The sequence below is a fragment of the Archocentrus centrarchus genome, chromosome 13 (genome assembly GCF_007364275.1).
Source record: "Archocentrus centrarchus isolate MPI-CPG fArcCen1 chromosome 13, fArcCen1, whole genome shotgun sequence".
Taxonomy (NCBI): Eukaryota; Metazoa; Chordata; class Actinopteri; order Cichliformes; family Cichlidae; genus Archocentrus; species Archocentrus centrarchus.
Window position 1 is genome coordinate 38,817,038 of NC_044358.1, and position 21,630 is coordinate 38,838,667.

Consider the following 21,630-nt stretch of genomic DNA (forward strand, 5'->3'; position numbering starts at 1 on the left):
ACCTCTGAGCACTCCAGACGAGCAAACTGCCAAAATGTCTGCTTTTATAGCGCTCCTCACACTTGCGAATGATCAATTAATCAAGTGCATTTCATTATCAGAACCTGGCTGCTGCTAACCCTCTGATTCCCTATGGAAATAGCAGGGGTGTGCTTCATTTCTCACATGCTGCTTCTGCCTTTTGGCTTAGTTTTTGTTGATTAAATATTGCTGCAGTAATACGTGATGTGTTGTTGTTCATCTGAGGTTGTACTCACCTATTTTTTGAGATCTACTAAAAACCAGATGATTTTTGTTCTGTCCTGAATTGAAAGAGGATGTGCTTTCTTTTTACCATGACTGCATATGTAAATGTGAATGACATATACATTATACATATGCTGAATCTGTGAGAGGATTTGTTTTAGAAGTAAAAAAAAACCAGATGTTTGTGAATGGTGCAGAGCTATATTGAACTATACTCAGTTTGAAGTCTTGCCTGTCAGTGAAACTGAAATGATACACAAAGGTTGGCACAGGAGTAATACAATAAATCTAGAGAATTTAGCATATGTCAGTGTTGAAGGAAATGCCTGTCCCCAGAGTCTGATCTGGGGACTGTATATAAAGGTCATTTCCAGAATAGTTCATGACTCAAATGTCTCAAATTTCCCTGTGTAAATACTGTTCTAATATAAGTTTGGTGCATGTTAAGAACATCTAATCTTAAAGGAATACCATCCAGCCATTTTCTTCCACTTATCCACTTCAGGGTCAGGCAGAGTTGGAGCCTATCCTAGCTATCATGGGGTGAGACTATGCCTTTGTACCTTATATTAATGCCTGTGATATACAGTGTTGTTTGGTAAATATGGATTCAGTGGAATAAAAAGTGACTATTGTAAACTACTGGGCATTTTTGAAGGAAGGAGGAAATAAATTATGCACCCATGCTCCCAAATATTTCCTCCCCTCTGAAGTGACAGCATGTTTCTACTAGGCTTTAAATAAACTCCACAGCTTATGATGGTAATTGGCACATTTGCTTTATTTTGAAAACAGACATTGAAACCATTTTTTATTTTTATTTTTTTCATATTTTTTTCTCACAAGTTTGAACTCCTTGATAAGATTGAAACTGGACATTGCACTCACTGGAACATAGGAAATTTTTTTTGTTTGTTTGTTTGCTCATTTGTTTGATTTTTCTATTTACCTTTTATTTTTTTGTAACATCAGTGCAAGAGTATTTTTCCAATTCATATAAACTGTCATAACAACACCAAAGACATCAAAAAGAAGCCGCCACACCTCTTAAATTTTTGTGACTGCGAAAAAGTTCCTCTCAGAGGGAGAGTTCCCATCATGCATCTGGTTCAGTGGTTCATGCTATGGTCTCATGTTTGTTTGGCAGAACACAAATTGTAATATGTAAGAGCCAGTTACATCAATAATATAGTTGATTTCTAGAGTTTTATTATAGGATCACATCATTTAAATGGCAACAGGTCCTTTACTGTAATTGTGAGTAAACAGAGTTTGCAAAAGGGGTGTAAACCAAGCTTGAATGACTCAAGCAGAGTAGAGAAAGTTGAGTAAATATTGTTTTTGGAATTCAGGATAAAGCTGCCCAACTGGAAATGTCACACATTTAACTGTACATTCTATTATCCATTCAGTGTGTCAGTACATTACCTCTTTGCTGTGTTCTCAATACGCTTGGATCGTGTTGAAAACTTGAGTTGCATTTAAAAACCTGGTTGTCTTTTTGTGCGTGCACTTGCAGTACGGATTTTATTTGCAAAATGTGTCTAAAGAAAGTGCATTACAATGCAAATAAAGTACGGCGCATTGGCAATGCATTTTAAATGTGTAAATATCCAGTTGGGAGCATTCAATCCGCCGGTTTTACATCAAATAGTGAAATCATCCACCTCAGCATCATCGCCGTCGTGGTAACAATCACTTTTCATAAAGATCAGCAACATCAACATCAACATCATCATCATCGTCGTCATCATCATCATCATCATCATCACTTGCGCATAGTACAGTATTAGCTTGAGCCAAAAAACTTCACGCTGGAAACTCCCCCAACATGAGAAAATCATTGCCACACAAAAAATGACAAACAAATAGAAATGGACTGCCTTCACACTGAGAAGGCAAAGAGCAACCTTTTTAGATTTTTGTTTTTGTGTTATTCTTCATACTTAATTCTGCTTTCATTAGGTTAGACTTTGCCTTAAGGATCCTTGGACTCAGTGTCCTCTGCCGCCGCATCTGCTGGGGTGGCCTCCTCTCCTTTAGATTCCTCTGCAGCATCTTAATGGGAGAAGCAGTGAGATAGAGAGAGGGGGAGAAAAGGAGACATAGGGGTGGAGAGAAGGGGCGTGACAGATGAAAGGAGGATGGAGAAAGGGGAAAAGAGAGAGGTGGAGAGGTGGTTTTACATGGTGAGGAGAGTAATAAAGCTCTGTCTGTCTGGGGCTTCTGAGATACAGAGCCTCAACGATTTTTGATGTTTTAAATATTTCACCTCAGAGGGGTCCTCTATATGAAAAAAAAAAACTGGCATGTAACATTCAGAAATCCTAAAAATATTCATATCTTCACTCTGGAAAAAAAAATAATACAGAGATGGAACTGTGTAATTCTGTGCTGTTCACAATATGTCAGCTTCATTTAAACTGAGAGCGTGTCTGAAGTCCACACTGACTGTGTAAATAATAAAGGAAGAGAGTGCTCCTAATGGACCCATGAAGCATTTGAACTGGCATCACAAAGCTAACAGGAGCATCTTGGCCTGTCACATCTGATACTGTGTGATGCCCAGAGTGCACTGCACTATAATAACATCCAACGATAACGTGCTAAGAGGTGCACACTGCTGAATAGCAATCCATGATGCATCACAAAGCAATTGCTGATGGGGATTCATGGGTAACGTTGCTCAGGTGCTTTATATTCTTTATCATGAAATCATTAAAGTCTCTCTTAATAATCCTGTAGCTGGATGCTTTTTAGCTGCTAAAAAAGGCAAAAAAAAAAAAAAAATCTAATTTATACTGGATAAAACCTTGTTGCACAATGCATGAGCTACACTGGTTTTGGGGTCTTTATTGTGTCTGCTCAAACTTTTTATTCGAGTGATCTCAGTGCAGTGATGTCACACCCCGATGAGTTCATATCCTTTAAATAGAAAGAGGAGACATCAAGGAATGACATCATTGCAATGGAGACCGCGGCGCGTGTGTCCCGGCGTGCGCGTGTAAGTGTGAGGGCGAGGCCAGGAGAGACAGAGAGAAGTGGGGCAACCATGTCTGCGGTAGCGAATGCATTAATGCCCAATTGTGTGTGTGACTCAAGACAGCATGACTCATACCAGATCTTCCAGGTAAGAGGTAATTAGCTTGTTAGCCACTATGACAGATTTGAGAATGTCCTTCACTACAGCCACTGAACTGTGCAATGCAAATCCAATTTTGCCCAATTTACAGAGCCAAAGCTTGTCATTTCTAGTGTCTGACATGAGTGCTAGCTCACTTTTCTACACCAGTTACTGGCTGAAATGACAGCTTTGTTGCATTCGTGTATAAAGATTGCAGATGAGGGGGGGGAAATAAACACCTAAAGTGTTTTGTTATTTCTACCCACTGACTTCTAAGTTTTTAGTAAACAATACTAATGAGATCATGACAGATAATTTATCGTGAACGCAGTGAAGTGCAAAGCTCTTCTCAGACATGAGACAGGTAACATTGCCGGCTTTAAACTGACGCCATTATGTCACTCGCACTGAGGTGAGTTTTACATTAGTGGCTCTCACAGCTTCAATGAGACATATGCACAAGAGGTGCAAGAACAGCCACGCAGCAAAAGACTTGTTGCAATTGTGGCAATGAGCATTGTGACCATCGACTGAAGTGAAGTGTAACCACACTTTTGAATGATTGGTTCTCTCTGCCATTGTCACTGAGACTAAGGTCTGAGATCAGAGAGCGCTACCACCACCCCTCACATGAAGGCTCAATGAGAGATACAGATCTCTACTGAACTGGAATTCTTTTTTAATCTTTTTGGATTTATAGCCAGATTAGGTGAGGAAAAAATGCCATTATATACATGTTAATGTAGTTTAGGGCATTCTCTGCAAAGCCAAGCCATTCGCAGAACTGTGAGAGGGGAGTCCTAAATATGTGCATGTTTGTCTTAATATGACAGGATGCTTTCAGATTTGTGTTGAGAGGGATGGATAAACATTAATAGGTCTGATGTGTTAAGATTGTGTTCACAAAATTGACCAGGGTGCTCATTCAGACATAAAGCTGGTAGGTTCACAAAAATCAGAATAATGTAAAGACAATCATGTCAAAAAAGAAGCTGGTGAAAGTGCCAGATATCAGTAATCAATGCATTAGAATTTTACTTTTGATGCTTGTGATGTTTCCAGAAAGTGCCAACATCAATAAGCATAGTATTCATTTTCTCCGCTATGCAGATGACACCCGACTATGTGCAGCAGTTATTGTAATGAGCCCTGTTTTCTCTCTTGAGAACCCTATCTCTGTGTGTTACAACTGATTCTGATCTAAGTCTTCAGCTGATTTCATTAAAGGTACAGAGAAGACTGTGTGTCCATTTTTGACAGCTTCAGTGTTCTGTTCCCCAAAAAGTATCTTAATCAGTAACAGTTCACAAACAAAACTGTTTCCAACATTTCACCAGGTATATATATATAAAAAGCTCACTGTAGAGCAGTGGTTCTCAAACTTTTTACACCATGCCCCACTTAGCCGGATGATAGCATAGCAAGGTCCAACGAAGCAGCATCACAAAAGACAGTGATGGTGGAGAATTTTCCTAGTCGTCAAGTTAACATACCTGTTAACATGTGCTAATTTCCTTGTTCCACCATGAGAATTAATGTGATGTTCAACAGTATTGTATATTAAAAACTTAGAAGTGAGTGGGTAGAAATGTTCAACTCTGTGCCCCACCAATGGGGAGCGCCCCACAGTTTAAGAAACACTGCTCTAGAGTTTCTGCTCTGGTTCCCAACTTTAGTAACATCCTGAGATCTCTCTGTTCACTGCTGCTCACTGTACCAAGATTAAGACCTCAGTATTCTGCTGTCTTTTTTTTCTACACTTTTGATTACAATTTCCAGGACATTCAGTAGTCATGGTTTGATGGTTTGTTTTTTAAGTATTTTTTTTTAACCTCCTCATTTTAATGTATATGTAGTTTTACAAATTAACCAATATTTAAATGATTTACTATTTCTTTTCATTTATTAATAAATTTGTTGCTGCCTTTTAATGTAAGAGAAGTGCTTTATAAATACAGTCTTTTAGCATATTATTATATGTGAATATATAGTCCTATCCACTATACCATTAAAAGTTGACTATAAGTAAAGTGACTTACAAGTTGTCATAGAGGCTGCCTTATTCTTTTTGCAGTCAGAACTGAGTCCTTGTGAATCCAACTCTTTCCTGTGTGCAGCAAACCTTAATATTCATTTCTTTTTCTCCGAGTCACTTTGTTAAGTTAAGCAGATTGTGGACAGCAGTGAATCCTTAATTAGCAGATCTTTGTCAGGCAGTGTTTGTTTATGACAGACTTCCCCAGTGCGGATCGTGACCAGTAGGGATCATTAATCATTCATTTAAATCAGAGCACCTGTTCTACCCTCACTGCTCCATTGCAGGCCAGCTATCCCATCGAGGTGGTAACTATGACAACAGGGAGACAGTGCTGCCTAGGTGACCTACTTTCTGTGTAGTTCTCCAGTTGGTGTGTGCATGTGTGTGTTTCCCACCTCACACCCCCCACCAACTCCAGACTGAGCATGCTCCATTAACTACCTGTCTGACCCAGTCTGAGAGTCCTTGGACCAGAAACATGAGTTCGTGTCAAGTGTATTTTGTGAGAGTGTTATATCAGTGGAATAATATCGTTTTATGGCCTTCCAGTTTCTTCTCGGGTCCACATTTCTTTTGTAATTGGACATCGCGTGACAGTGCTGGAGGAGATTTTACCAAGTATTTTGATATGCTATACCTTGTCACAAAGGAAGACACTGGGTCATCCATTACTATTACTCTTTATGATTCATTTTCAATAAACTATTAGTCCTCATATGAACTCGTATAAAGCCATTTGAGAGGTTCATTCACCTTAATGTCCTTAATCCTGCTGTTTTTACATTATGCAAACAGCAACTTTCTTCTTCCCAGAATGAAAATATCACATTGTACAACATTCTTGACCAGTGCTCATCATTTTCGAGCCTACATTTCTAGCCCCAGTCTCTGTATAATCAGTATGGAGTTTTCATCTTGCAGAGGCTGCGTTACAAGGCTGTCTAATCTTATATTGAGCTGTGTCTCTGTGTTAACCAGTGAATGGTGGAGCGCTGCCAAAGATCCTTAAATCCCAAAGACTCAACAAACAGTTATGTCCTGTGGAGCCTGCCAAGCAGACTATGTAAAAGCTTACCTATTCTTCTCTGTTTTATATTTACAGTAAGTAATTGCATTTTGATTGGTGGAAGTGACTGGAATTATTTTTATCCCTGAACTCACTGCCCTCACTAACATATGCATATTTAAGAATCTGCTTGCATGCCCTTGTTCCTAACTGAATGGAGCTCTGCTGCATTCTGCATACCTTGTTTATCTTTTGTTTGGTTAGGTTCCTCCTTCTCAGCTGTCGGACTGACAGCAGCAGGCACATCGGCTTGTCTGGCCTCCTCCTTTTTATCTTCACTCTTCTCCTCCTCTTTCTTCTCTTCAGCTGTGGCTGTGGTGGGACTCTTGGCTGCCGCCGCTGGGGCCTCCACCTCTTTGGGCTTCTCCTCAGCTTTCTCCTCTGCTTTTGGCTCCTCTTTCTGGGGTTCAGAGGGCGCTGCAGCGGCCGTAGGAGATGCAGCAGCTGGGGCGGCCGCTACAGGAGACGTCGCTGTACCGGCAGCAGCTGGAGAGTTAGCTGGCTTGTCTGCCACTGGGGTTTTGGCTTGGCTTTTCTCCTCTTCCTCCTTCTTAGCCTCTTCACCTGCAGCTTCCTCCTGCTTAGCAGGTGCATCTTCTCCCTCCTCTTTCTTTGCCTCCTCTCCTCCCTCTGTTGCCTCCTCTGCAGCAGCAGGACTGTCTCCCTCTTTCTCTTCCTCTCCATCTTTCATCTTTTTCCGAGTTATATGTCCACGGAAGCTAGCCTGTATTTTGGTGGCAGCCTTGTGGGCCTTGTCCTCAGGTTTGTTGGTGGTGCCATCCTGTTCAATCTTCTGATCCGCCTCCTCATTCTTCTCCACCTGGCAGGCAAGAGACAATATACCAGATTAACTTTTACCGTAAGAGTGGTGTGTGTGTGTGTGTGTGTGTGTGTGTGTGTGTGTGTGTGTGTGTGTGTGTGTGTGTGTGTGTGTGTGTGTGTGTGTGTGTGTGTGTGTGTGTGTGTATCCCTCTTTTTTATTGATCTGTTCCTTGATCAGCAGAAGACACACTTTCTTTCTGCTTAAAATCCCACTAAAATATACAACAAATAGTACAGCTGAAAGGTCAGAAGTCAGGAAAAGATAAAAGTGTATACCATGAAATGGGGTAACTTAGTAAATATATATTTCTAACAATTACAGGAAAATTATAGACTGGCAGAAGGTTAAGGTTTCAGGACGTGTTTATATAGAAAAGTGATGAGGGATGAGATGAGGAACAGAGTTAGGAACGGGACAGTAGACGGGGTAATATTGAAAGTCTTTCCTTGATATTACCTTTGGTATCTGGATCCATAGCTGTCCATCAAATAGTGGGTTGTGCTATGAGTCATATAAATCTAATGAAAAGAAATCAAATCAAATAAAGGAATGAATGATGAGCACTGAAAGTGGCAACACAAAATGAATCAGTACATTCAAAATGAATAGGCAAACAAATCAAGGTAAAATATTTTCTTGCCAGCATTAACCAATCAAAAACCTTAAATGAATGTGAATAAGCGTAATGAAGCAAAAACAAGCAGCATGCAGGTTGTGTAGCATCAGCACCAAATGAAAACCATTTGAGAAAACAGCAGATTTTTTTTTTTTTTGTCCTTCTAGGTATCAAGACTTTCTTATGACTAGTTTGACAATAGAGTCAATCTAGTCATTGGCTCATTTTAATGTGCTGGAGAGTGGTGATTTATGTTTCCCCATAATAAACCCAACACGTTGGGATTTTAGGTTGCGACAAATGTCTCCAGGCATTTATTGCAGTTATTCAATCCAGGCACGAGGCTGATATTAGACTCTTGATAATAACCCTGAAATAGATTTAGTGAATAATTAAACTTAAATGTAGAAGCTCTCCGTGGCATCCGTTAATGTTCCCTGCAGTCTCTGCTAATGATATCTTCAAAATTATGAGCAGTGTTCAAAATCAGAGCCAATCTTTATTCTCTGGGTACAGTATAGCAGCTCCATGTCTGGCTGCTAGGGAACGAGCTGCCTGCTACAATCTCCTCAGCATTCACTGCCATACCCCTCCCAACCATCAAAGGTTACCTTGACAACCAGAGTGCTAACTCATCACAGGCCTGTCTGCTGTTTGGTGCTATGAAAGACTATATGTCAGCCTGATTGGCAGTGCACCTGACCCCTCGGGGGAGCGGGCCAAGAGGAACTCATAAATCAGGTGGAGTAATCAGCATGGCAAAGGAAGGAATGTGATGCAGCAGCAGGGTGTGGTGGGGTGTGGTGGGAGGGGGCAAAGGAGTAATATGTATGTGCTTACATCAATATCTGTGTCACCAAGATACAGCGACATCTTGTTTAAGGTCAGAGAATCTGAGTGGAAAGAGTTTCCGTGCCGCTGCACCCACCCCCCTCTGTATGTTTCTGTGTCCCGGTGTATCACTATATTGGATATGAGGTTTGGCTTGGGCAGCTGCCTGTGTGAGGGATCACATCTGTGTGGAATGATTTAGGAGCCAGAGGCCCTAAATCAACACGTCTTCTTCAGGGTCAGTATGTCAGTGCAATATTGGAGCAGCGAGGGCAGAGTGCAGCTGTATTCGTATATCCGCCTCCTCCGTCTTTATTCCCCTGGGTTCAGGGTGTAAATTCTGCCCCCAAGCCATCGTGCAACTCTTAATATGCACAATCTTCCAAAGTAATTTTGTGCACTGTAATATTATAAAACAGATAAATGAAATCCACTGCTCCTGTTTTTCAGGAGCTCAACACTGCTCCTTAAATATAAAACGATTCATATTTAAAATCTGAACTAGAGCTAAACAAGCTCTCAGCTATTAGGTGTGGAAATAAACTTTGGCAGAACAGACAGCACGGAGGCAGACAAAGCACCACCACCACACCCTCTACTCTTAATAATATGCAGGTCTCCAGTGACTTATTGGGCTTTTATTATGTCTGATCTCATAGGTGGTTACAATTGCCAAAAATTTGACCCAAGCACTTAACTCTTAATAGAATTACTTAGTGGCTGCATTCAGTGAGTCAGACAGAGAAAGAGAACGCGATGGATGAGGGTGTTTGGGAATATGGGGTATGACATCACTATTGGAACAGAGGGGGGCGATGTCATTTACTTTCGAGATTGGGATGTGTGCGAGTGGAAATGTAATAAAATTTGGATGATCTCATGTGAGTGCATGAAGACAGGAAGACACATCATCATCATCATGGTTCAACCACAACTGTAGCATCATCATTTGAATTATCGATATTTGTCAGTGCATCTCCCTCCAAAACTGCTGCGCTGTGATTTTCTTCATGGATTCACTTCTGATATAAAAAAAAACAAAAATCATTTGGCCCATAATGAACCAGTGCTTCATGGCTGACACTTGCCTTTAGTATATTTAAATCCCATTTAATCTAAACAGAAACATCACTGCACATCATTTAAGAATCGCTTCTTGAAGCCTCTGACCGGTAATTGAACCCTGGTCACGTACCCTCCTGCAGGCGCTTTTGCACCCGGTGTCTATAAGGTGCACATTTTCATTCATAAATAAGGCAACACATACAACCCAAGACTCTGTGGCTATTTAAACTCTTCCTTGATTAATTTGCAGTGAGACAACATATTTGCATTATCAGTTAGTCAAAGGGTTTATTACAATTAGCCTGCAGTGCTTCCTTTTTGCACACAGTCACTCTGGTTGCCATAGATACAGTACATTAACCACTGAAGACTGCTTTGAATCTCCAAGAAAATGTGGAATGTTTGCAAGATAATAATGCTGTTCTTGCAAGATTGTAAAGCCAGCAATTATGCAATCCTCATGCATTTATGATAACTGTAGTATGATGTAGCAACATTTAATGCTCGCTTTAGGACAAACTGGCACTGTGCTATAAAGAGGCTGACCTATAACAACTGAATCTGGTGTAAATGTGCAAGAGCTCACAGGTTTATCGAAATGCAAGCGTGCCAAGATAAAAAAAAATGGACATGCTAAAATGTGCTCAGTACATTATCTGACGGCTGGATGTGTCTATTACAGCTGCAGTCTGAGCTGTCTCTCCCTGACCGCCTCTGTCCTTGGGTGGGCACCGGCTGTTGTAAGAACCACACCCCAGAGTCAATGGCTTTATCCATAACCACACACACACTCACACACAAAGTCACCATCCCCCAATGGTGACACAAGTAACAATCCACCACCTTCCCGCTGCCTCATTTAGAGTGCCATTAGGGACTTGTTTCAGCAGGCAGGGGGGGGGGGGGGGGGGGGGGGGGGGGGGGGGACAGGGGAGGACACAGTGGAGGAAGCGAGGTTGATGCCATCGGACCGCAGCTCACACTAATGCATTTGTGCAGGGTGTATAATTGTGGGGGTTTTTTTTATTATTATTACTATTACAATTCTGATCCATTCAAGTGAAGAGATTGTACCTCTCCACTCCGCCCAGCCTTGAATGCCGCAAGCAAGAGAGGAGAGAAATGCTAAAAGTAATATTTGCATTTATAATGAAAAAACATTTTGCAGACACCCTTTTATTACTAAGCCAACAGGTGGAGCTTTACTTTAATAATGAAGATGTGTATATAATAAAACAGACTGGCTTATTATAAGTCATAAAATACACTGTATAGAGCACTGGCCAGTTTAAATGAAATGGAAAAACTCCATTGAACAGTTGTCATATCACCACAGTTCCCAAGCAGGTAGAGAGACTATTAGCCACCGTGCTGGTGGCACATATTTCTCTCTGCCATGACACCTCTCTTCAGCCTCATTTCTATGGCTGTGTCTGCTTTTCTGCAAGAATCATCCAGACAGCAAAGAACCAAAGACTGGCTGCTGTCTGGAACTGCTGAATATCTCCCTCTTTCTCTCCCTGTCGTCTTTCACTCTCCGTGAGCAAACTGCTACCCACTCATTCTCCCTCTCACACATACACACACACACACACAGGCACAGCGGAGCACCACACCCTTTTAGCCGGCTATCTCCTGCAGATGAGGAGAGGGGGGCTCAGGTGGTGACTGCCACAGCCCCCGCTCGCCATCTCTTTCTCTCCCTCCTCTCGCGCTTTTTTCTCCTTTGACGGTGAATTGATGAGCAGTGTTAAAGGATGTACTGTTTCTTTTACGATGGCCCGGGAAAAGATGCTCTGCAGCAACTAATAAGAAGCCATATGCCGGCCTCATTACCTCCTCTGGAGCAGCCTTTAATTCAATTACATCGGCTCTCTGGCTGAACAAAAGGCTCTGCAATCGCCACTGATCTCATCGGGGCAGGGAATATATATTTTCCTTATTACAGCCTAAAGCAGCAGAAAGTCTCATTGAGATTAAGAATCTCTTTTTCACGAGTGACCTGTGCAGGAGAGCAGCCAACATTGTCACAAGAATAAACACAAACAATGCAAACAGAGAAATAGAGCTGTCACACACTGCAAATGAGTGAGCACACCATCCATAGGTAGCCAGACACAAGACAGAGATAGAGGAAAGAGGAAGGGAAGTGATGCCAGAGGAAAAGGGCAAGAGTTGGACATGGTGGTTGTGCGAGGGATGGAGGAGATAAGAAGTAGAGATGGAGAGTTAAGGGCAGAGTTAGGGAAGAGCACATTTGGGCAGGATTTGATTCTGCTCAAGTTCTGCTTAAGCACAACCAGGACCTCGGTTCAATATGGACTTATGTGCCAAAATGCTGCGGTGAGAACCATTTGGTTGGGGTTGAATTCTCTTCTAAAGCTGCACAAAGCAAGAGGATGAGAAAACAGATGGGACTTAAACTAGGTGCCAGTAGCCACTCCCATACAGTGGAGATGTTGCAACAGCACTTAACACTCCACAATGGCAGGACCCACAGCACTATTGCCATGCTTCAAAGCAGAAAATCATGCTTTTTGCTCATCCATCCATGAAGACCGCAGAGTCTGTCTGGATTAATTTATGCTCAAATGCAGAAGCACGAAGATAAGTGCTTGTAGACTGGGAGGACATTTTTCCCTGTGGTGCACGCTTGAGGCGGCGACAGCCTTCTGTAGGAAAAAGCTCGTGCCTCACCCACATGGCTGCAGTGTGCAGCATGCCGGCTTCTCTTCCTTAACGTTTCCTCATGCCTCTCTCTTCCTCACCTTCGTGCCTGCTCACCTACTCCAGCCGTCACCCCACGCTCTGTCACCACCACATTACTGCCGGTTGTAGCAACCATCCAGTTTCATTCCATCTTCACCTTTCTGCTTTGTTGCATGCATGCCTCTCCCTACCTTCCCCCATACCTCACAGCCTCACTCCCTGTCCCAGTCCTTGTTTCACCTCTATATCAGTGCCTTCCCTCTCTCTGTCCTCCCTTTTCCCCTCCCTTGATCCACCTCCATGTGCACCACCCTGCCTCTGTTTCTCCCTCTTTCTTTCCCTCCATCCTGCTCTTCCTGCATGTAGTTCAGCAAGCCTTTCTTCCTTTCTCTCTCTCTATATATTCTCTGCCAGAGCTAATATGACTCATCCAGGCTGACATTTAAGAAGCAATCAAGTGCCACCGGCATTCAGCATGTTATGGGTCCGATAAAATCATAATCAGTTTGAGATAACAGCAGGAACATCGCCCTGATCACATGCAGAACCACCATGATAGCTGCTGAAATGAGTGAGTGCCACCTCCATGCAACACCTTCCTTTCATTTAATGTTCACTACCGGCGAGACTGGCCATGGGTTATTATGAACTACCCAGCACCACCCTTTCACACCCTTTAAATGAGTGCTCACTTCATAGAACCCTCCATTGACAGCATCCACTTGAAAAGCTGGAGGGCTATGATAATCCATTTATGCTCATTTATTCCCATTGTATTCCCCCTCGAGGCCACTGACATGATGGTGCTGCTCACTCAGTCCGTACCCCACCCTTTTTTTCTTCACACTGTGGAAATGTACTTTCCTGTGTCACCCACTTCTGCTCAAGATAAGACAAATACAGAAGACCCCCCATTTAAGGCATCAGTTAAGAGAACACTTTAAATTTATAAGAAGCATCACTGACCGGTGGATTTGATTGAGTTTAGTGGATAAATCAGGGTGTGTTTCAGCTTTGATATTAAAGACAATACATAATCTATCAAGTGCCTTTCAATAATAGCTCACTTTTTACAAGCACTTAATCAATAAGAGGAAATGCCGGCTGCCCGGGATCATATTACATTCTTGTGCATTTCTACAAGTACAGTGTGAGGTCTGAGAGACATTGTGGCAACATCCATTCATGCAGGATAATCACATTAACTAGGCGTGTCTGGGCTCCATGGATAGATTTCTATGAAGACAAGTCAGGCCCCAAGTCAAAGAAAATTACACTAACATTTTTTTTTTCTAATCTCCCCTCATGCTTCCTAATCTCACCAAAACCCAACAGTCACAAAGTTCAGAGCTGAGGTGAAGCTGAAAATATTGATAAAGCAAATCAAAGCAGTTTACCGGTTTGGTTCTTCTTATGCAGCACAGCATAGTTGTAGTATCCTCCCTTTTTCTTCTCTGCTTCTTTTCTTCCCTTTTTTCTCCCTTTCACTTCTCTCTCACCCTCTCTCTCTCGCGCTCGCTCGCTCGCTCGCTTTCGCGCACACACACACTCTCTCTCGCGCGCTCTCTCTCGCTCTTTCTCTCTGGCTGTATCAACAGCTAAGCCGCCCAGTACATTTACTCATCCCAGTTTGCACACACGCGCTCTCCCGTCAGTCTGCCTGGGTGCAACTCTCTCACTCTTTCTTACTCGCTGCCTGACAATGACTACGAGCCCACCCTTTAAACCCCTCCCTTCACCCTCGCTCCATCCATCCCTCTCTCCTCCTCTCTTTTCCTTCACACTATTCCCCTCCTCCCCCTCCTCCTTCTCTTCTCCTTCTTCTTCTTCTTCTTCCAGCCTCCACCTCCTCCTCCTCCTCCTCCTCCTCTTCTTCTCACTCATAGTGATGAACTCCCCCACCTCTTTTAGATCAGCACTCCTCTCTTCTACATCTTCTCACCCACCTCCTCCTCCTTTTCCCTTACAGCCTGGCTCCAGCAAAAGCTGCGGCCCCACCCTAAAAAAGGCTCTCCCTTAATAACTGACTGGATACCTCCAGTCAGTTTTGACTATTATATAGCCTTTTTAATTCACCTATATTTTGCTTTTTTGCCGTCAATACCATCACAGCACTGCTAGTTTATTCCACCCCCTTCCCAATATTTAGGGAGGTGTCTTTTTTTCTTTCTTTTTTTTTTTTTTGTGGCTCCCAAATGGAAGTTGCCTCTTCTGACTGCTCAGAATCCCTCTCAGACTCTGTGTTACAGGCTCTGGATCTCAGATCAGCATTATAAGCCCAGGAGCTCTATTTCCAAATTACCACAGCAATGCCAAAAGCATGTTTTCTGGCACAGCCCGGAGCAACTCTTGGCCAGGAGAGACGTGTGAAAGAGAGCAGTGATGATCGCGAGGCGCATTCACGCGTGCACATGCACACACACTCTTTGCTTTTAGGACACGTCACCCCGCACCACCGATCCGCCAGCGCCCCCCCACCCACCCCCCCACCCTTCCCTGTACCCAGCGCTCTCTGTTCTCATGGAAACACCAGCAGATAGACTCGAAGAGCAGAGGAGGAGGAGTGTGTGCGTGTGTCTATGAGAGAGAAAGAGAGAGAGACAGAGAGAAATAGAAAGCAATGAAGGTAGGAGGAGGAAGCAAGAAGGCCGGGTGTGGCAGACAAGCGGGAGAAGCAAACTGATTTTTTTTTTCTTTCTACCTCCCTCCTCTTTTCTTTCCTCCCTCTGTGTCCACATTTGCACACACTCCGGTTTAATGAGCAGGCACTAGGCATGCATTATCCCTAGAACTACATTTCAAACCATTACAATACAGTGAGGCTTGCAGGCGCATGGTCATGCAAACACCCACACTCTGTATTTGCCTTTCATAATGCACACAGACACACAGCGGTGTCAGAAGAGTCCCCACCCCCGCACTGACACCAGCGAGCGCCAGCAGATGCTACAGACACAATGAGGATGCAGGGAGGGACGGAGAACAGGGGGGGGACAGACAGAGCCAGGGATGGATAGAGGAAAGAGGAAGAGTAGGAGGAGAAGACCTGAGGGGTTGCGCTCTGCTATTCTTCTCTTTTACAGGATTATTCCACATGCAGTTCACTGGAGGGAAATCATTAACCTGCTCCGCTGAGCCTCAGCCTTCCCGGTGGTCGCTGCTGCCGCACAGGCAAAAATCTAGTACCATTACATGGCTGTGCTACATCATCACTATGTGTCATCATGGCCAGTGACACAGATACTGTAATAATGCAGGGTTGTGCTGAGTATGCATGATGTTCTCAGCACTGCCCTGCTTTACTTTTCCACAGATACAGTATGCACGTTCATACTGAAGAGGTCCAGCTTACAGACCACATCCCATTGTGATAACCAGGTAAGTGCTTTCCCGAAGGGAGGGGACTTTTTCTGTCCAGATGCAGGTCAGAGATCCTGCTTCTATAAAGGTGTAACCAACATCAGATGCACAAACAGGTGGAAATTCGAGGAAAACTCTGAACAGAAGTGAAAAGAAATACAACAGAGGTTTGACGACAGTGGAAACTATGAATAAGCAGGATCACCTAGAGTGTTTCTTTTAAAGCAGGAGGCCACACAAGGGCCCGGCCAGGGTTTGAGCCCAGAACCCTCTCGCTGTGAGCAAAAGTGCTAACCACTGAGTCACCATGCAAGAAGGCATTTCCCACAGCTTTCACCAGCCAGCAGAGCACAGCTGAGAATATAACAGAAGAAGTATATCCAAAGAAAAGAAAGAAGAAACCACTGTGATGGTAAATTGATTGTCATAGTGGCTTCCACCTCTGAAATGTGAATATTTGCTGATTTTTTTCAATAATAACCTGAAAATAGAATCTAAAGTGAACATGTGAATGGCAGCTTACTAAAGCAATCTGCTGTTTCTCATCAATATAAATATAGTTTCACTCTGTTTACCCAGAGGTTTTCATCCAGATGCATTCAGAATTTAAATTAATGCAATTTTTCACACATTAATGAACAGCATCAATATTTAAACATCAAGTGACACTTCAAATCAAAAGCCCACTGGCTGCAAATCATTTGAGAGAGGAATACAAAAGCCAATCATGATCTCCTTTTTCAAAATAATGGAGGGGGGGGGTGTGAAAACTTAAGAAATGCAAATACTTGAATTCCACAGAGCTAAATTAGGCTGCAGCCAGAGTGTGTGGGAGGGTCTTTCAAACAATCCATTTGCAGTTGCAACAGATTGACCTGCAGTTGACAGAAAATTAACCCAGCCTGAAGAAGATGCTCCTACTGACTCTATGCTAATGCATGTCCAGTTACTTGATTGTTCTGTTAAGCAGCTGAATCTGCTGCTGTACTGACCACAGAGATCAATAATGCCACAGTGTTCTGCCAGTACTGAGGAACACTCAAGAGGTTTTGTTCTGGCAACACTTAAATGGAATTACAGACGTTTTTGGAGGGGATTACTGCATTTAATTATTAAATATGTCATTCAAAACATGCGTTGACACGTTTTCATTTTAATTCTACCCGCAGATATTTGTTAAGTCATCAGCTAAAGCCATTCATTTGCTGCTCAGTCTATCTGAGCGTGCTTCCTCACAGCGCAGTGTTAGCTCTCTTGCTGTTTTGAAACTATTTACATAAAGCTGTAGAAAATGCAGAGCACCGTGAAGAATCGAGGTACAGTGCAGACCAAAGCCATTATATTACTGCTATTAATGCACTGCATTTTCATTCATGTTTTGGGTTGTTTCTTAATTTTATTTCATTTACAAGCAACAGCCATATGAAACATTCTCTTTTTTTGACATGTACGTCAACAGTGTACCTGTACATAAACTATGCTACAAGTTATTTTTACTCAATGTTATACTTTCAGTCTGGACAACATGCATCCCTCCCTAGATGAGGATGTGTTCTTAAATAACATGATATTAAAGGAGCAACAGGAGCAAATAAACAGACTCTTGCTGTCATCTAACTCCAGATACAGGCTTTATACAGGCAGTCCATTAAGACTCAGTGTCTCGTTTGCGAGCGAGACCTGTTTCAAATAAGCATAATAAATTTATAACAATAAAATAGAAACAATAAAATAGTGAATAAAATATCAAATGTTTGCACAGTCATATTGAAACAAGAACAAGTTCCCAGTGATGAGTTCACAGAATTGTTTATAAGTCCTTTAAAATCTACGAGTGAAATCAATTGGGAGAGCTGCAAATCCTTCTGTAATGTAGTCCATGAAGACGGAGCAGAAAAGGAGAACGCCTTCCTTCCGAATTCTGCGTGAACTGATGGAACAATGAATGTAATAAAGTCCCGAGACTGCAGATTATGACTAAACTGCTTACGCAACATGTAATCTGACAAATAAGAAGGGAGTGAACCAAAAATAGATTTATAGATAAAATGATACCAATGAGCCATTATGCATGAGGCCAATGAGGACCAATCAACCAGTAAATATAAAGTACAGTTTTGTTTTAGGGGTTTTACAGCCAGTTCTAAATCTTAATGCCCCATGATAAACAGAGTCCAACAGATAGAGAGAATGAGCAGGGGCGCGTGTGTAAATTATATCACTATAGTCCAGGATGGGTAAAAAGGTGGCAGAAACAAGCCTTATTCTTGCAATAAAAGAGAAACACAATCTGTCTGTGAAAAGAGAACTCCAACTTCAGCCTCAGTCTCTTTAACAGGTGGTCAATCTGTGACGTAAAGGAAAGATGGTCACTGATCACAATACCCACAAGAATTGTGGCCACAGTTTCAATAGAAATGCTTTGGAAACATAAAAGAGAGGGAAGTACTGCCAGCACGCTCTTTCAGGTTGAAAACAACATGACCTTGTTTTTTTTTTTTTCTTTTTGCATTTAAAGCCAACTTGAGCTGAAACGGCTGTAACTGGATACTGTCGAAAGCTAACAGTAAGTGTTCAAACAGCATGTTGACGGTATGAGCACAACAGTAAATAATCGTGTCATCTGCATAAAAATGGGGCAGCTGCATTTAGACTTTGTCCCACCTCATTGACATAAATAGTGAATAATGTAGGCCCCCGAGACAGAACCCTGCAGAACTTTGTTAGTGACATTTAAAAAAGTGGAAGAGAAACCATAGGTAATTAGAAAATCAGCCAAAAGTTTGATCTGAAAGGCTTCTTTCCAATATCCTCTGACATAAAATGCCATGGTACAACAGTGCTGAAGGCTTTTGATCAATAAAAAGAGTGGCACAGTATTCTTTTGCATACAACATGTCATAAATGTCATTGAGAGCTTTTAAGCTACAGTACTCTGCAAACCCAACTGAAAAGGAGATAAAATACTATTTTCATCCAGATAACTCTTAAGCTTGTTATTCACTAGCCTTTCAAGAACTTTGGCCAAAATACAATTTGGAATCTGTAATTGCTGACTTTCAAAAAATCACCACCTTTCATCAGAGGGAGTACAAAAGTATTCTGTTGCATGGAAAGATTAAAAATGTAAAGCACTGTCTCAGCAATAATATGTGCAGCCAGGTGCAAAAAGAAGGGAGATAGACTGTCCAGACCCGGCAACTTTTTAATGTTGAGGCACATAAACAGAAAGTCCCAAATCATCTGAATATTGCACATATCATACTGAAACATCTATAGAAAAGATATGAAAGTGCAACACTAATAGGACAGCATTGCAGTGGTAAACCCAATATGCTGATTCTAAAGCTCTGAGGCCTGTCTCATGTCTAGTGACTGACATGACAGCAACGTTGATTACAGGGATCAGTTGTCAAGTTAAAGCAAGTAAGTGGCCTGTTGAGGGGTCTGCTTGCACTCAGAGGTATTATTACCATACAAGGTGACTTGCGCTAATGCTTTTTTTCCTGCTAGGTGACACATTGTGTGTGTCACTATGCTGAAACGCCAACATCGGAGAGAATAAAAAGAAAAAACACTCTTACTGGAAGCGGGCATAGTGTCACATATTAGAAAATTGTTCGCTGTTGAGCAAATTTTATTGGACACAATTGGAAAGAAACTACAGCTGAGAAACAGAGCAAGATCTAATAAAAGTAAATGTTAAGAAAAAGCAGCACAGTGATGCAAAGATGGGTATGCATGGCTGGGTGAGTGTGTTCGTGTAGTGCCATTTCCCTTCTTTACAAACATCCTTATGAATTTGTACACACGTAATACAAATGCACTGCAGTACTGTTAAAGTAGTGCTAAATGTATGCCTTAAGCACAATACTGCAACCAACAGAATGTGTTGTACACCTCAGATCATCAACACCAGCTCTCACACATCTCTCACTGTAAGCTGACTGCTGTACTCTGAGCAGACACGCTGACAACCTTCCTTCACCTAAGTCTAAATCGACTGATGGAGGTGGTGTTGTGGCCACAAATTGCTGTGCTCCAACATTTTCTGCTTATGTCAAGTTACATGTTTATGCTCACAGCTTCCATCAACTGTGTTTTTTCACCAAAGCGTTCAGCACAAGTTTCAAATGAAATCCAAGAGGTGACAAGAGCGCCTCTGGACTCAAGTCTGAAGCAAGACACTGTAAAAATGGGTATTTATGGTAAAACAGATATCATTCTATCAGTTTTTCTCATCTAAAACTTTATTCTCAGTATTCAGATCATCTATTCTTAAAATCTGGCTGTGAGCAGTCTATTCTTTCCCTGAACATCTAAAATGTCAGAGCACTACACAGTCCCTCCATGTTTACTCATTTAGTATTGGGCTCAAAAATGGCCACAGGTCATAACTGAGACAGAAATACACTCACAGCTAACCCAACAACTATGTCTTTGGACTGTGGGATGATGCTAAACTACAGGGGGAACAGACCCCAGCTGATCAGCACATTCAGTGCAACTACACCACTTTTCCACCCTGAGGTCACCACTTTGTTTTTACATCTGGCATAATATTCAAATTATCAAGTAATATAAAGTTAAAAAAAAAACAAAAAACCTTGTGTATGTGATGGTGGGTCCAAATATAATACTACTTACTTGGTTATTACACACATGTGACTGCTTTAGAGAAGTCTGCATTTCACTGTTAAGATTTGTTCCAACACGTCCTCCGATTTCCAGCCAGTAACAATATCTGACAGCTGAAATAAATTTGGGCAAATCAGGTAAATCTGCAGCACTTCCACTGGGGACGGTCATAATCACAGCTAAACCCAAAGGTAGACTTTAGATCGATAGAAACAGATGTTTCACAAAACGTTTTGCATAATTGAGCATTCAGAAAGATAGATGTTATATGGCTCAACATTTGGAGCAGTAAATCTCTCCTAGTGAGTGATAGAATCTAACAGTAATGATACTATATCCCTTCAGCCTGGAAAACAGAAAATCCAAATAGTCTCCTCCTTTATCCACAAAATCTTTCGTTCTTCAATCATACATATACACACATTTTATTATATATATATATATATATATATATATATATATATATATATATATATATATACTGCTAAAAAAAATAAAGGGAACATTTAAACAACACAATATAACTCCAAGTAAATCAAACTTCTGTGAAATCAAACTGTCCATTTGTCAACACTGATTGACAATCAATTTCACATGCTGTTGTGCAAATGGAATAGACAACAGGTGGAAATTATTGGCAAGTAGCAAGACACACTCAATAAAGGAGTGGTTCTGCAGGTGTGGACCACAGACCACTTCTCAGTATCTATGCTTTCTGGCTGATGTTTTGGTCACTTTTCAATGTTGGTGGTGCTTTCACACTCGTGGTAGCATGAGATGGACTCTACAACCCACACAAGTGGCTCAGGTAGTGCAGCTCATCCAGGATGGCACATCAATGCGAGCTGTGGCAAGAAGGTTTGCTGTGTCTGTCAGCGTAGTGTCCAGAGGCTGGAGGCACTACCAGGAGACACTGCTGGGTTGTTGCCCTCCTACGGCCTCCTCCACGTCTCCTTGTGTACTGGAGGCACTGCCAGTACACAAGGAGACGTGGAGGAGGCCGTAGGAGGGCAACAACCCAGCAGCAGGACCGCTAATCCAGGCCTCCATTGGTTAATACATTTGATTTCCATTGATGATTTTTGTGTGATTTTGTTGTCAGCACATTCAACTT

The 21,630-nt window shown here is 42.1% G+C and overlaps 1 protein-coding gene across 1 annotated transcript; it reads right to left on the reverse strand.

Moving 5' to 3' along the window:
- Positions 1-1,066: 1,066 nt before the first annotated feature.
- On the reverse strand, positions 1,067-14,209 carry gap43 (growth associated protein 43). The gene is made up of 3 exons (XM_030745494.1): positions 13,916-14,209; positions 6,655-7,294; positions 1,067-2,304 (listed from the first exon to the last, which is right to left on the reverse strand). The coding sequence occupies exons 1-3, from the start codon at positions 13,943-13,945 to the stop codon at positions 2,225-2,227; spliced, it is 750 nt and encodes a 249-aa protein (XP_030601354.1). The 5' UTR covers positions 13,946-14,209; the 3' UTR covers positions 1,067-2,224.
- Between the last annotated feature and the right edge of the window lie 7,421 nt (positions 14,210-21,630).